This window comes from Nyctibius grandis, chromosome 2 (assembly GCF_013368605.1).
Source record: "Nyctibius grandis isolate bNycGra1 chromosome 2, bNycGra1.pri, whole genome shotgun sequence".
Lineage (NCBI taxonomy): Eukaryota > Metazoa > Chordata > Aves > Nyctibiiformes > Nyctibiidae > Nyctibius > Nyctibius grandis.
The window spans coordinates 99,726,288-99,743,007 of record NC_090659.1 but is presented as its reverse complement, the minus strand read 5'-3'; the positions used below and the strand labels follow the sequence as shown (position 1 = coordinate 99,743,007).

At 40.3% G+C, this 16,720-nt stretch overlaps 1 protein-coding gene across 8 annotated transcripts in view; it reads right to left on the bottom strand.

The window, feature by feature from the left end:
- DCLK1 (doublecortin like kinase 1) overlaps positions 1 to 16,170 on the bottom strand; it is a 274,345-nt gene extending 258,175 nt beyond the window's left edge. For all 8 annotated transcript variants that reach the window (XM_068419328.1, XM_068419319.1, XM_068419336.1 and 5 more), the window contains exons 1-2: positions 15,795 to 16,170; positions 3,676 to 4,022 (exon numbers count right to left, since the gene is read on the bottom strand). In XM_068419328.1, coding sequence (XP_068275429.1) covers positions 3,676 to 4,022; positions 15,795 to 16,170 — 723 coding nt within the window. The remainder of the gene's footprint in view (positions 1 to 3,675; positions 4,023 to 15,794) is intronic.
- Between the last annotated feature and the right edge of the window lie 550 nt (positions 16,171 to 16,720).

The window sequence follows — 16,720 nt, the reverse complement described above, 5'->3', positions numbered from 1 at the left end:
GCAAAGTTGGCAAAGGAGAACACTTCAAGACCTCCCCCTGGATAGGTTTTAATTTTGGCCTGAGCTCATAAGACTTCCAAGTTAAACACTTCTGAGAGTCCTACCATCTTCAAATCCATCGGTATCTTACAGGGAAGTGATTCTATCTCTTCCTCAAGAATACAAACAGCATCAGTTCCTTGTACCAGTAGAAAAAAAATAAGTATATCTATAAAAATACACATATATTATTCTAGACCCAGTATGAAACCTGTCCTGCTTTGAGGAATCATTAATAATTAAACTGTGAGATTATGCTAAATTCAGGCCCACCAAAGTTGCTATATGATCAGATTACAGTTGTATGTTGTGCCCTTTTCTGCACAAATTAAATTATATTCTAAAGATTCAGAAACGTTGAAGGCAAAAATACAGATTCTGACATGAGTTATATAGAAATACAAATAAACCACTAGTTACCCTGTTTGTAACAAGGAAAAATACGTTTTAACAAAACTAAATTAAATGCATGAAATCCAAAGGAAACACCTACTCAAACATTGAAATAGTAACATTCTTCAGGTACTGACTGTCCAAGCACTACCTGTCTCACCAAGACAAGCTCTTTACACTGCCATCAAATTTTAAAGGCCACCATTTAAATTCCTTTTAACTGAGCACAGTATTTATTAATGTCTTTTAGAGATACAAATCAAAGCATCACAACTAACCAGGCTGTTGGAGGGAGAACATTTAAGCTCAATTCCTCAATGTGTAGTGTCAGTATGGGACAACCACCTGACTCAGATGTCCAGTTAAGACTCTGACTCCTACTACTCTCTTTTGATTAGCCTGAAGCATCTAATTATAGCACCCAACAACTGTATACATACCTCTTGCCCATCTGCACTAACAATATATGGGATTTATGTCAATTTTTGCCATGGGTGGGCAATTCCAGTGTTGGCCTCATAAAAGAACTTTCAAGAGATGACTGTACGGAATAGCCTTTCTCCAAGTTACATTCCCAAAGAATAATCCTAGGAGAGCTTTATTCTCTTATCCTTACAGTAAATTACTTTTCTTGGCTCAGAGCTTTAAGATTTTATTGCTTTTTAAGTTAGCAATGAAAGATTTAATCACAGATTTGTTAGATTTAACCACTGAACACAGGCTTTTCCAGAACATTCCAAGCTCCAACAAGAGTCACAGTAGAAGTTCCCAACTATAAACACTACTAGAAAAATTTTAGATTTACCATGGATTTCCTCCCAGTAATCATTCACAGCTTGAGTTTAGCAATAAAGAAACCCATCATCGTGCCCCCAACACCATCTGGGAGATCAAGCTTTTGGCAGAGAAAAATGGAGCAGCAATTGCCTAGCAGCACAGGAAACCAATGACTTCCCCATGCAGGGGTGAGCAACAGGCTGCTCCTGCTGAGCACAGGATCATTCATTTCCCTTTCTGCCAACAATGCTGCTTTGTACGTGCAGTGAGCAAAGTCTCCGTTACACTAGCAGGACATACACACCTTCCCCCAAACTCTGCCCTTACCAACAGGGTTAGGCAGCGAGCTATGCAATTTCAAGTGAATAGCCAGAATGGGAAGGAGTGAATACACGTGGAGACACCAGCCTCCTGGGAGAGCCTTGAGACACAAGGGTTTCGGGCTACGAGGTAGGTAATAAACGTCCCAGTACGCTACTGATTGAAGCTCATCTCAAATCCCATGACTTGACAAAGGATTCAACCGAACTTTGACAACATCAGGGCCAGGAAAACCCGGTCTTCCCTTTCCACCCAGTAGTAGGATAGTACTATCTACTTCCAGCAATTAGAACTCTAAAACAGGGGTAAAGGTATTTTTTAGTTTTAAGCACAACCATTAAAGAAGAGTTTGGAATATAAAAAAACATAAGTGAACACATTTTCCAGGAGACAATAGGCCACACTGGCATCCTTCCAGGCTGCACTTCTTTGTAGCTACACCACAAGTTTATTTACATATACAATACAAACCAGATATGCATCCCTTTTTATTGAAAGGGTTCGCAGGAACTGGAATAGCCACTCAAGATCTCCTGTCAAGGTCACAGCAGAGACCACCACTGATCTTTGCAGCTTTAAAATCCCAAATCCTTCCTCATATTTACTAGCCTTAGTGCTCCCTGGAGCATAAGGCAAGGTAAGAAGGACAGGAGTTGAGATTTTCCCCAGACACGGATGTTACTTTTGCTGCAGGCAAAAAGAACTTCACATCTACCTTTTTGGTGCACGTCAAAGTTCCCAACAAAGTCACAGTAATGGGATCATTACACGCATGTATGCAGTCATCAAGAACTGAACTACTGTCTGTAACTGGTGTCAGAGGTTACTGATACAAAACAGCAGATGGAAGGGATTTCTCGTCAAGCCAGACTTGGCCTTGATTTGAGCCAGTGCCCTGAATAAGCAGCTTGTCCGTTAACCAGCCCTCTCTGAGATCAGAGGGTACTGCTGTAGCTGTTTCCAGAGCTATGCCTGGGTATTAACCCCAGTAACTGCAGACATGTTAGGATCACCACTGGATCTAGATGACTGAGTATTTTCCTGCATCAAGTATATTTTAAAGCATCTCCTGATAGCTACACTGTTAGCTGTATATCTGTGAATCATTGAGCCTAGAATCTGTAAAACACAGCCATACTACAGCAGAAATATCTTGGTCTCTAGCAGCTTCTATCATCTCAGGGAGATTGTTCAGTCATCTTTCTACCTATGTTTTATATCTCTATTATTTCTTCAGTTTAATAAGTTACATTTGTAAATGCAAAGTATCTGCCTTATTTCTCTAGAGTCACCATTGCTCTAAATCAATTCAGGTCATGCTGAAATTAGTCTTGCCCTTCACCAGGTTAACAGCTTCTCCAGTTTTCCTATAATTAATATATGTCCGTAGACAAATTACAAATAAAGTGAAAGACAAAAAAGAAGTAGGATTACTCTGTAATATTTTTTCTTGTCCCTCTATCCCTAAGTTCAATAAGAAGCCTCTCAAAATCCCACCCTACCACAATTTAATAACTTGGCAAAAAAGATACACTGCTTGATGGTATTTCACAGAAGAAATAACATGTAACCTACAAGAGACTCCTCAATAAATGTGGGCACATATAACCCTACCTGTTTTCCTGCAAAAGGGAAAAAGCTCACTCATTTTCTAAGCTTGCACCTTCTTCATAGTCCATTCTAGCTGCAGTAAGACTCATCATTTGGTCCATTCTGGCAGCAGTAGGCCTGCATTTATCATGGTAGAATGGGTCCTCTCTGTTTGTTCTTAAAGGTTATGGAAAGGCATGTATAATGACTCATGAAAATGCTGCAAGAAAAAGCTGAAACAAGTTAACAGAATGAGCTTCTTTAAAATTACATCCTTCATCCTATGTTTCCGGCATGCAGAGCCAAAACCACATCACATTTTCAACTGACAGATTTAGAGCTACTATTTATTATCAATGGCAAGACCATCACTGAGGCCAAGTAATGCTTCATGATATGTTTCTGAACCACTCACAGATCTTGAGTATACTATAAGCAGTGGAAGACCTGGTTCTGTGTTCTAGAGAAAAGTAATTTTTACTAATGTACCCTCCTTTTTCTTTTGGAAAATTATATTTTCTTCATGCTAAGAATGATCATAATGAAAATTCTTACCTGCTTTCCATCTAGTGTATATAAGCGTTTAACCACCCCTGAATCCAGCTTGATGGCATCGGTTATATCAGTAAGAACTTGTTCAAATGAATGTGCTGTCTTCTTGTTGAGCAGAATCCGGACTGCTTTCCGTGGTTTTACTCCGCTCCTGATGATAGTGACTAGTTTAGGCCTAATGAAATCCTTATTCTCTTTTGCATCTGGAGTACCTCCTTTAGCAGTGGCAAGAGATGGCACTGAACGAGAAGTAGAAGTTGTCTTAACATTCACTGACCAGTTTGGGTTTACATTCTTCGTGTACTCCAGTTTCTTGAAGGGTTCTATGGAACCACATACATAGCTTTCTCCTGAGAAGACAAAAATGTCAGACCAGCAAGTTAGAATGGGGGGGGGGGCAAAAAAACCAAATCAAATCATTCTGAAATTATTAAATATTATTCTTATCATTCTGGATCTACAGTGCATAAAGTATTGATCTCTTCCCTTCTCAGATGTTACAGACTATAAAATATCTTTTAAAGATCACTCATCAGATAATCATTCAGAAAATGTTGTTACAAAATCCTTGAAAGCAGCAGTTTTCTCTTCAGAAAACACCATCTGCAGTGAGAATCTCTGCTGTCAGTAAGTAGTGTTCATATCTAATCAGCTGCCCAGCCCCAGCACATTATCACAGTGGTCCCCCAGCCCTCATGCTTAAATGGCCCGCTCCTAGCAAAACAGCAGGCCCCAAACACTTCAGAGGAAATAATATGAAATGTTATCAAAAACTATAGGTTACAAATAACTTTCTATAAAAGGTCAATGAAAGTGGCATTGGAGATTTGTTAATATTTGACTATTTAAAGCTTCAAGTAGCATAAACCCAGGAACATAAAGGCAAGAAATGTCACTATTATTCTACTGACTCAATATATAATATGGGGGGCAAAAGGAAGGCTAAGAGTACTAATTACAAAGTTCTCCTCACAACAAATTTACCATACTTGAAAGAAAAAAAAAAAAAAGGATTATAGCTCATATTTCTGTTGGAACATTATCTATAATAAAATATGTTTCCAGTTACCACACCCACATGATTTCTGGGAAACTATAACATAGCCAGAAAACACCAGCATATGTCCGTTCAGTAACACCTTAATCCAGTCCAGCTGCTGCGAAATGGGCACCTGCTTGGATGCTCTTAACCTCTCTCTTGAGCTTGACTGCCGGTTGCACTGGGTGCATTGGATCAGCTTAGTGATCTGATTTAACACAACAAAGACAATACTAATTTTGCAACAACAAGCTGATCCAGTTCACACTCTGGCTGAAAAAAAAAAAAAAAAAAAACAAACAAAAAAAACCCCACACAAAAGAAATACTAAATCCAGCAAGACCACACCTTCTGGCAGCCTGCAGTTAAACTCCATTACAAATAATGCAGAATCCTATCCTGAACAATACCACAAAAACATTTGAGATGGTTTAACTCTTCTGGGTTCGGTAGTTCAGTGTATACAGCATAGAGGTCTTCATGTCAGCAGTTTCGACCAAGGTATTAAAATAAAACCAGAACAAAACTCAGTAATGTACCTTCTATCCCAAAAAGCACGTAAGAACCAAAGGTTTTCCTAATGATCCCTACCCTAAGGAAAGAGGACTCATGGTTCAATTATTAAAAGAAAAAGAAGTATTTAAATTTTACTTCTGGGCAGAAATTTTAAGGTTTCATGGCACCCAACCCAACCCCAAAGACAACACACAACACAAGGAATGGTGGCAGATACAAAGAGTTATCACACTTAGAAATGGCAGGGAAGAGGAATCCACTGGGACACGAGACCCTGGATGCAACAGAGGTTCAAGTCTGTTGGCATGATGTTCCAAAGGTGAGACAGTAACACACTGTACAGTGATTATCAGAAAGGCAGAGGAAGGACTCCAAGAGAAGACAAAGAAGTCAGAGCAACATGTAAAGATGGACCACTGAGCAGAAAAGATAAATGTAATGACAGCATAAAATCAAGCAAGAACCATAAGAAGATTTTTGGTTTTCCTTTTTTTTTTTTTTCTTTTAAAGCATTCTTTTAAAGCAGAGCAAAATACAGAGTGGGAGATGAAGTAACACATTCCAATGCTTACTAGTCATTGTGCAAATTCAAGAATTCAAGTTAATCTGCACTTCGCAGTAACATCTAAAGTGTTAAGAAAGGAATCTGGGATGGAATGCTTACACCAAGCTTACAAGAGACAAAGCTAAGCTCTTCCTTTTATCCATTGTATATCTATGATATACATATATTTATACACACATATGGTAACATCAGAACAGAAGGGCTTAGCTCCAGTAATGATCCCAGAGTGATCAAACAGTACATGTTATCTTTTATCCATGTCTCTGTCCAATATTTTTAGCACTAGCTACTCAATTGCTGTAAGGTCAGAATGCACTCACAACACCACACCCATAAAATTAACAAGTTTTAAAAAACATTAATAGCGCTTTGTACAGAAAAAAATTTAAGAGATCCTACTATGAATAGAATTGCACTCAATACAATAGACACCTGTTCTATAAAACACTTTGCAGAAGTCTCTCTCAGAAATTTTTAAACAAAATTTATTCTTGTCTCTGCTTGTGTTTGCTGTAAGACTTAAAATCCGTCAGCAACCTCTCTTTATTTGGGGGGGGGGTGGGGGGGTGGGGGGGAGTAAAAATCAGATTTTCAGGTTCAGTGCTGTCAGAGAAATTGTTCAGTTTAGTTGCATGAAGTAACAATTATTTCTTTAAAAACAAGTCTTCATATTAAAACTCACTTCTCAAAGAGTCGGTGCATAAACAAATGGCCATACACATTGCACCTGGAAGATTTACATTTAGTTTATTAAGAACTCTTTTGGTTCCTCTCCTTGCAAGGATAGCATTCCACATGATTTTTAATATCAGCTATATTTAAAGGTCAGCTGGGTTCCTTGTAGCATTTCATAGCATGTCAGCTCTTCATTACAAAACTAATTTTGTGTAAATGACCATAAAAAAGACCAATACAATCACTGAAGCTAGGGGATTGTTTTAACATCAGACTGCTATCCCTTTCTTAATTTCCAACAGTACTATATTACATCAATAAAATATTTGCAACAAGATATATTTTTTTCACTTGAAGACATTCATATTTAGCTACAGAATATCTTGGAGGTAGAGTATCTAAGGCCTTCTAAGATGAAGTATCTTTAGTGAGAGCTATCTTATATAGGAAAACTGAAATATAGAAATTTCTCCCATAATGCTGCTATTTAAGACTGTTCATACTTCAGGCAAGCGCTGGGGCTTGTAAAGCTTCAAGGATGTTAGCCAGGGACTGCACTTCTCATTCACAGTGGTCCTAAGGGCCAGGCCTGTAAGAACAAAAACTAAATGGACAAAAACCCTAGGTCCTAAAAGTATCTTATATCTGATCTTAAGAGCAGTAAACCCTGTTTTATGGTGACATCCAGCAATTTTTAAGTACACAAAACACTAGAAACACTCCCATAAAAGCTTTAATTTCCTAAATGTGTGACCCACCCTCACAGCAGCCAGAAATTTCAATGTCTAGCCTAATCCTTTAGCATCCATGGTGTTTGCATACAGAGGAAATCTCAAAGGACAAAAAGCCTTCACCTAGATTTTCATCTTCTCTTCATTTTCAGTTACCTTAAGGAGAGAAGACTGCACAGAAGTTTCACAAAGGTCATGACTTACTAGTCCAATAAATCCACCTTCTGCCTTACCTATTGCTTCCTTACCAAAAACTATCAGGTGATGACAGAGTTTCCTTTTTTTTTCTCCTTTTTATTTTTGGTAACCTTTGGCTACAACAGCCTTGCAGACAACAGCCTCACCCCCCTGACGTGTACCTGAGGGGAGACAGAAGTTGTGATCTGCAGATAGGCAATACTAGCAGCAAGATGGTTTCCCCAGCTCCAGACCACCAGGAATACACACCTCCAGGGGTAACCCTGCTGAGCACCATCAGCTCTTACTCTGGGTCAGGCCTAAGCACAAATGCAGCCCACAAGACAGAATCATAGAATGGTTTGGGTTGAAAGGGACCTTAAAGATCACCTAGTTCCAACCCCCCTGCCACAGGCAGGGACACCTTTCCACTGGACCAGGTTGCTCAAAGCCCCATCCAACCTGGCCTTGAACACTGCCAGGGAGGGGGCAGCCATAACTTCTCTGGGCAACCTGTGCCAGTGTCTCACCACCCTCACACGAAAGAATTTCTTCTAATATCTAACCTAAATCTACCCTCTTTCAATTTAAAACCGTTCCCCCTCATCCTATCACTACTTGCCCTTGTACAAAGCCCCTCTCCAGCTTTCCTGTAGGCCCCCTTCAGGTACTGGAAGGCTGATAGAAAGGCTCCCCGGACCCTTCTCTTCTCCAGGCTGAACAGCCCCAACTCTCTCAGCCTCTCTTCATATGAGTGGTGCTCCAGCCCTCTGATCATCTTCGTGGCCCTCCTCTGGGCACTCTCTAACAGCTCCATGTCCTTCTTACGTTGGGGCCCCAGAGCTGGACACAGTACCCCAGGCGGGGTCTCACGAGGGTGGAGTAGAGCGGCAGAATCACCTCCCTTGACCTGCTGGCCACACTTTGGCTTTGACTAACTGGCAGCTGGAGGAAGAAGGTGATAATCTCCAAACACTAGATTTGTAACAGAACATGTGTTGAAGAAGGAATCTTTGGAGATGCTGGATTAAACAACAGCATGGAAAAGACAGCCCACTTAAAGTGTCTGTTAGACTGCAGGTCTCCGAGACAGGGGAGTGAGTGTTTCACAGCACAGCCAGCTGTCACTAATGGAACTTACTCTTGATTACAGTATCAATAGCCATTACAAAAAGAAAAGGGGGACACCCAGGCTGTTTTGGGATATATGTCCTCTAGGAAAAAAGTAATTACTAAACATTACAAAGTATCACTTTCCTGACAGCCCTCCTGGCTCTTCACAGCAACACCACAAATGACACACACACCACTTTAAGCCTTAAAAAAAAAAAAAGGTACACAATGCTTGTTTGCCAGTTTTGAACCAGTAATCCTACAATTTCAGTTGTGCAAGTACTCAACACTTCAGGAAATTTCATGTGGAACAATTACAATAAATCTTAGCATTGAGAAGCTATTCAGAAAGCTAATCATGTAGAAAGACAGATCCCAAAACATGGTTTATGCTTAAAAATAGAGACAAACAAAAACCTACTACCTGCAATTACACATCTGTCAAAATTCAATGCAGCTGAACCACTAGAACTATGTACTGAAGGATGGTTCTTATAGTTCATGACAGAATTTCATTACATGCTTCATGTATTAAAAATACAATTTAAAAAATAATATCTCTGTACAGGGTGACTGCTCAGGAGACATTGAATCACTGCCTGTAGGTCCTGGAGCTTTCCTGTTGCAAGTGTTTGATTCCCTCTTTGGCACATTGGTATTAGCAGTTACTTTCCTTCAGCTTGCTGATATTCTCACTACAAGAATGATCAACGCATCATCTCTGAAAAGAGATTATTTGCATTGCTTTTCTGTGCTAAAGGTGACTTGGCCTAAAATGGCTTCATAAAGAAGCCAGCCGGTCTTGGGTGAAAACCTTGGAGAAGGAACAGAGAACCCTGTTTGAATCACGCAAGCAGAGAGGGAACAACCAATCCCTTTGTGAGGCAGCAGGACTGCCAATTTATTGAAAATAGTGTTGAATTCCTTGTAGGAGAGTACCTATGAGGAAAGGAAAATTAATTTAACAATCCCACCAGAGATGGAGGAACTGCAGCAACTGCACACTTTGGTGGTGAGGCATCCTGGCCGAGGATGCTCAGTGCAGCAGTCATTCATTGCAGTCCATTTCCCACAGATGGGGTAATAAACAGATTAAGAGAACAGGGAGGGACTGGAACCCCCAGCACTCCATGCAACAGGCACACCACCTGCCCTTCACTTCCATCTTTCGGTTTTCTGCATTCAAAAGGCAGAAGAGCAATCTCTCAGGGGAAAGAATTCTGACTACCCCTCACCACGCGGAGCAAATTGCAAAAGGAAGATGACCTGAACCAAATAAGTTTACTACCTGAGAGTTCCCAAATGTGTTAGTTAATAGAGTAATAACCTACTTAAACTACATTACTGCTGTCTTGTCTTTCTGCAGTGTCTGAAAAAAATGCAACAGTGCAAAAGCGATGGAGCATCTATAGGAAATAAATCTGACCTACTCATGTTCACCTAGCAATCAGATGCACCAGAAACTTTAAATCAGATCTCCTCAGACCTTTTAAAGGACTTTTTTTGCACATCACTCTTTCTGCTCAGCTCAGACTAAAATTATTTTTTTCCTCATCAAAAGCCAACTGAAAAAATAAAGACATACCTCTTCTTCCTCTGCTCCCCCAAATTTCCAGTCTTACTATAAGCAAGATAGGCATTGTACACACTTTAAAAAAATAACTGGAAAGCACCTAGAAAAAGAAATCATGGGACTTGCCAAGAAATCATTAAGGAAGACATCAATGTGAATCAACTGGCTAATGGGTGAATCTTCTCAAATTCATGAAATAAAATAATCAAATAAACAGTGCCAGAACAACCCTCTAGCATTTTATGCAACAGGATTATTCAGTTGCTTGTTTATTAAACGATATAAGGATTGCAGGCATTTCTGCTATAGGATCCAGTCCAAGTTTCACTAACTTTGATAGCCCTGGATCAAGTCCATGGTAAATATCCAGCGTAAACTCAATCCTATAAACAAATGTCCACACAGATTCAGCTCTACAAACATTTAAACAGATACTTTACTATTTTTATTTTGATAGCATATTACATACGCCTATGAATCTTTCCAGCCCACCAATTCCCTGCTGCTGAGGTAGGCAGGGCTTAGAAGAAAGAGCATTAGCTCCAGAGTGCAGAGACCACATCAATCAAGTCCTGCAGCCTGTCCTGGCTGGGCTTCTCACCAGCACCGCTGGAGTAGATGTCAGTCAAGGAGGCAGCAGTAGTAGCAAGTAGGAGAGGGAAAAGCTGAGATAAGAGGAATGAGGTGACACTGGAAGCAGCAAGGCCCACATACAAAAAAAGACAGGAACTCTGTCACAGCCCACCACTTCAGCAAGGAGACACTGCCCTTTGAACCCTCCACTGGCAGGCAGCTTCTCTGCTGCATCGAATACCAACTGCCTGCCTCCACTTGCAAGAGCCTTCACACAGTCCTCATGTGACCCATCATCTCCTCTGCCACTTCAGTGACATCCACATCTCCCAAGAATTATTAGCCAGTTACAGCCATGACCAGATTTTGGAACTGGTATATTTGCGCTCTTTCAAACTGTTCATTCAATGAGGACTGGAGCTCCAAGATAATCCCTGAGAGACATTCATTTTTCTTTCCGAGATTATTCCTTAAAACTATTTTTGCCATTATGCCTACACAAAATGTGCACGCACACATACGTGTCTTTACAATAGTTTAGCAGTGCACCCGATATTGACATGTGACAATATTGTTTCCCAGTACTCCCTCAGCCTTGTGGTTTGGGGTTTTTGGTTTGTCTCTGACTGCCAGTTCATCTGCTGCAGGGTTCATCTTTTGTGGTAGGTATTGTGGAAATCTAAAACAATTTATTCTGGTCCCCGCCCAAGACTCTGAGGTAATATTATAATAAAAATTAATGACAAAGGGATGCAGTTCTGGCTATGGATTGATTTTGTGGTCTTTGTTCCACATAGCAGGACCCGAGGAGTAAAAACCGTAAATAACACTCTTCATTTCAGAGTTATCCTGCTCATTCCAATTTATTGCTGTTCTTCTTACACTGTTCAATAGTAATTTTGAGGGTAAGATCCATCAGTCCACCTCTGCCTTCAGCTTTAAAGATGGTACACTTTTGGAAAAGCAAGAGGCATTAGTCCTTTCCTGAGACTTTGTTTACAGCTAGACAATGTAGCCTTGAGAGCAATTTCATCTTTATTGCTCCTACATGCTTCGATTACTTGTCATACCTAGGGAATAAAGTCATGTCGCATTTGGAAACCATTCTTTAAAGAAGGTCCTAAACATTAGATCTGACAAAAAGAAGGTAACCTGAATCATTGCATAATTTCCTTCATCTAAGGTGACAGGAGAAGAGAAGTTACAGAGTGTATGAAACTTTTTACAACAGTACATACCCCTTGTTATCAAATTCCAACAAATCTCTCATGCCCCAAGTCTTCAAAAAAAAAAAAAAACAAAAAAACACCAAAACCTATGAAGTCCTTAGTTTCATATAAGGGGAACATGCTTCCGTGCACCTCAAAACAACCTACAGCACCAGCACAGTACCATGCCAGCCCTGAATTGTATGCAGGACAGAACTAAACATTACTGAAGCAGAACAGCTCCTTTACAAACTTTTTCCTTTTGGACTATCTTTCATACAGTTCTACGTATTTAGGTCTGGGATGAAAGACAGTGGCTGCTGTGTTGTTCCCCCAGAAGCTAGTTGCTTTTCCATCTTCATGTACCATATAGGAAGGTAAGAGTACAGTAACTTCCTTCTCTTTAACAGTTCTGTTCAATATCTTTATCAATGATCTGGATGAGGGTATCGAGTGAACCCTCAGTAAGTTGACAGAAGACACTAAGTTGGGTGGGAGTGTTGACCTGCTTGAGGGTATGAAGGCTCTGCAGAGGGATCTGGACAGGCTGGATCGATGGGCCAAGGCCAACTATGAGGTTCAACAAGGCTAAGTATCGGGTCCTGCACTTGGGGCACAACAACCACATGCAACGCTACAGGCTTGGGGAAAAGTGGCTGGAAAGCTGCCTGGTGGAAAAGGACCTGGGGGTGTTGATCGACAGCCCGCTGAATACGAGCCAGCAGCATGCCCAGGTGGCCAAGAAGGCCAACAGCATCCTGGCTTGTATCAGAAATAGTGTGGCCAGCAGGACTAGGGCAGTGATCGTCCCTCTGTACTTGGCACTGGTGAGGCCACACCTCGAATACTGTGTCAGTTTTGGGCCCCTCACTACAAGAAAGACATTGAAGTGATGGAGAGAGTCCAAAGAAGGGCAATGAAGCTGGTGAAGGGTCTGCAGAACAAGTCTTATGAGGAGCAGCTGAGGGAACTGGGGTTGTTTAGCCTGGAGAAAAGGAGGCTCAAGGGAGACCTTACTGCTCTCTATAACTACCTGAAAGGAGGTTGTAGCTAGGCGAGTGTTAATCTCTTCTCCCAAGTAACAAGTGATAGGACAAGAGGAAACTGCCTCAAGTTGCGCCAGGGGAGATTTAGATTGGGTATCAGGAAAAATTTCTTCACTGAAAGGGTTGTCAAACATTGGAACAGACTGCCCAGGGAAGTGGTGGAGTCACTATCCCTGGAGGTATTTAAAAGACGTGTAGATGTGGTGTTTAGGGACATGGTTTAGTGGTGGACTTGGCAGTGCTAGGTTAACAGTTGGACTTGATGATCTTAAAGGTCCTTTCCAACCAAAATGATTCTATTATTCCATGATTCTAACTTCCTCACAGGCACAAAGGCAAAAAAGCAACACCAAATGAAGGCCTTACAGATTTACCTTACAATGCAATCACTAAAATCAATGCTCAAAAAAAGAAAAAAAAAGAAAGAAATCATCTAAATGCATAATAGTCTCATTAGATTAACTCATACAGTAAGGAAACAGTCTCACCATGAAGAAAGCAATGCTTCATATTTCAACAGTTTGAGCACAAATGTCATTTGGCAACGGGCAGAAATCAAGTGATTTTCCAGCTATTTAGACACAAAGCACTGCTTCAAGCTAATTAATGCTGTGGCAGACTAGCCAAACTCTAATAAATTTGTACAGTAAAGAGTGGAAGGGGCTTACATAAAAACCATCGCTGAACTAATAATATAGGAACCTGTACTCTACAGTGAATCTCTACGAAGGAAACAGAACAAAATAACCCACCTTGCAGTTTTATACAAACAGACAGAAGCCTCCTTTCAGGTGGAACAAGGATGTAGCACTCTACTTGCACACAAAGACTGACTTCTGTAAATCCCACAGTGTTAATGGCACAAGAAAATACGACTGTCCAACTTGAAATATATACAGGAAGGGAGGATATGTTCACTGAAAAGGTAAGGAATAAAGTCCCAGAGAACTAAAAGAAAGCCCAAAGCCCTTATTTAAAATAAAATTATGCTCTTGTCCCATCACTCATTTTGACTGACTGATTTTTAACTGGTATTATTCTTCTCTAGGATGACAAAATAAACCAGTCTTATAGGTTGCTGAATTTATTTCTGCATTCAGTTCTTTCTTTTCAAAAGCTGGTTCTGACTGGCAGCAAAAGACTGTGCAAATCAAATTAACATCAGTGATACTTGCTTCTTGATGAGCATACCAATCAAATAAGCACAATTATTTATACCACTACTGAGAAGGAAATGCACAAACACTGCTTTTAAACAGATGTTGATTAATGTTGGTCTTTCCTCCCAGAAATTAATTTTCTCCACCAATTAAATACTGTCCTGACAAAACCAGTTCTAACTCTGCGCTGGAATTCATAACATTGATCTTAAGACCAGTTTCCTTTCCATTTCACTAAACCTATGGTTCTAACCCCAAAACCCCTTACTTACATGGACAATCCCACCACTTCAATTTTCTTTTTGAGCATCTTCATGTTGTCTCCTACTCTCCTTTTTATGCAAGGAGGATTATCAAGAATATCCCCTTCTCAAAACTTCTCCTTAAAAAGCTTTCCTCCGCTATTACACCTAAAATAGACAACTCAATGGTGGCTGAACACCTGCTGTGCAAAGACATGCTCCTCTTTCAGGAACCTTATTTGGCATTACTCTTTTCTTCTCTCCCCACATTAGCTGCCTTCTGATCCTCTTATTTCATCCTGATACTGCAAGTTCTCTCACTCTGTGCTAAAAATGAAAATCAAAGAAATTTCAAACTCTGTTACAACTCTAAATTGACTGCCCAGTGGCTATAGATCCATGCTTTACACGTTTGCCCATGGCACACTGGCAACAGGGGCAGGATGGAAGCAACGATGACAAAATTGTTCCACCTTTATTTTCTTTGAACACAGTCAGCCACCTGCATTTAAACTTAACAGATAAAAAACAACCTCAGTTATGGCCATGTGCTAGTTAATGCTTTCCGACCTTATACAATCTGATGTTTTATACTAGAAGCTATTGCCTACACACACAAAAAGAAACCCACTGCAAGCCAGAAGCACTTTATGTTGGAAAAGTTACTTCAGCGATTTGTAAAACTTTCAAAAGGTATTATCAATATCCTAGGCCTAATATTCAAATTAATTAATGCTGACAGCTTCTTTTGCCAACAAAACTATCACTGAAGGAGTGATAAATTCAGTGTTGATAGGCAAATTAGCGACTGGCATCTTTGATGTTTGCCAGTGACCAAGACCCATCATCTCTGACCAAATCACTGGTAATGCTTTACACTGCAGGTACATGATTCTTATTTAAAAACAACATAAAGATGCCAATGGACTGGTGAAAAGGAAAAGAGAAATGCTACAGGGGAGAAAAGCTTACAGTCTACCCCAGCTGAACCATGGCTACAACATTACTCTTTTAACAGGTTGCCTACATTTATGCCAATCTGTGAGAGGTGAGTATTTTAATTAAGGCATATTTACTTGTAGGGAAGAGCTGGAGCTCTTCACTAGGTAGACAGATTTGAAAAAATCCATCAGAATTGAATTTCACATAGGTTTCATCAGCACCACGGACCTTGTCAAGTTTAACTGACTAAACTCTCATCAGCATTTTTAAATATGCAAGTTCAAAAGCAGCAGCAGATGCGATCTTCAAGATCTAGGACTATCAACACTAGGTTAACAGAAAGGGAAAGGTCAGACACTTTCAACAAGAGTGAAATAAGTAGCAAGGCAACAATATTTCACGGCAAAATTTAAGATACTCACAATTCTAGTTATACCATTGAAAATTCTTTCTTTATCAATTAGAACAACAATACCACTACCTATTTGCGTAAGACTTAATAGATTAGACAAACAAACACTGACTCAAACATAACTTTACACCTCCAAATCTTACTGCTGACCTTCTACTAGCTGGTCCAAGGAGGAAATCTTCTTGGAGCCATCAATCGTGTAGATTGTTCTCACTCCCTGGGGCAGATTCACATTGTCAGACAGAGTTCGGGTCAGATCAGCCAGAAGAGCTTCAAAGGATCTAAACCGGTCAGGGGAGATGGCATATACAATCCCTTTGAAATACCGGTCTCCATTACGATAGAAACGAACTTTCTTGGCTTTTTTCTCAGAACTCAGGGTCTGTAGAGTACGGGTTCGGTAAAAGCTGCAGTGAGCACTGTGAGTAGGGCTGGGCAAACCATTTACCCGGGACCCTCTGCCATAACGCTGCGCTTTATCACGCTCATCAAAATGCTCCAGCTCCATATCTCTCCCAAGGGACATCTTGAAGTTCAACCTAAGGGATGCACAAGAGAAGAGAAAAAGTTTAAGAAACACACTTTAAGGGAGCTCACTTTGAGACTTCACGTTCTATGCATGGCACTTACAGAGGACTACTTTTCAGGATGAGAGAAATGTTTGAATTAAACTATGCTACGTTCACGTGTTCATTTTACAGCTAACTCTCTTGCCATGCCATAAAACCTAGTTCATAAGTTAGGCTTTTATACACCGTAGAAATGTCACTCATGAAACCAACTGCTAGCCACATCCAAACATTAAAAAGCATTTGTTCAAATTCAGTAAGAATTCTGAAAATGAGGGGACAAAGTTGAGCTACTGAAAAAAGAGAACAAAGGCATCAACTTTCTACTTTTTCTCATATTACATTCAGGTGAGATTTGAGTCTGGTCTACCTTCTAGACCATTCATCCCCACTAAACTGTCTGTTCCAACTGTGATCTCAAGAGGTGCTATTCCAGAAAGGCAACCAGTCACCAACAAGTAAGAAATTAAGAACTTCTGGGAGGAATAGATGTCGTAGGTTGGCGAA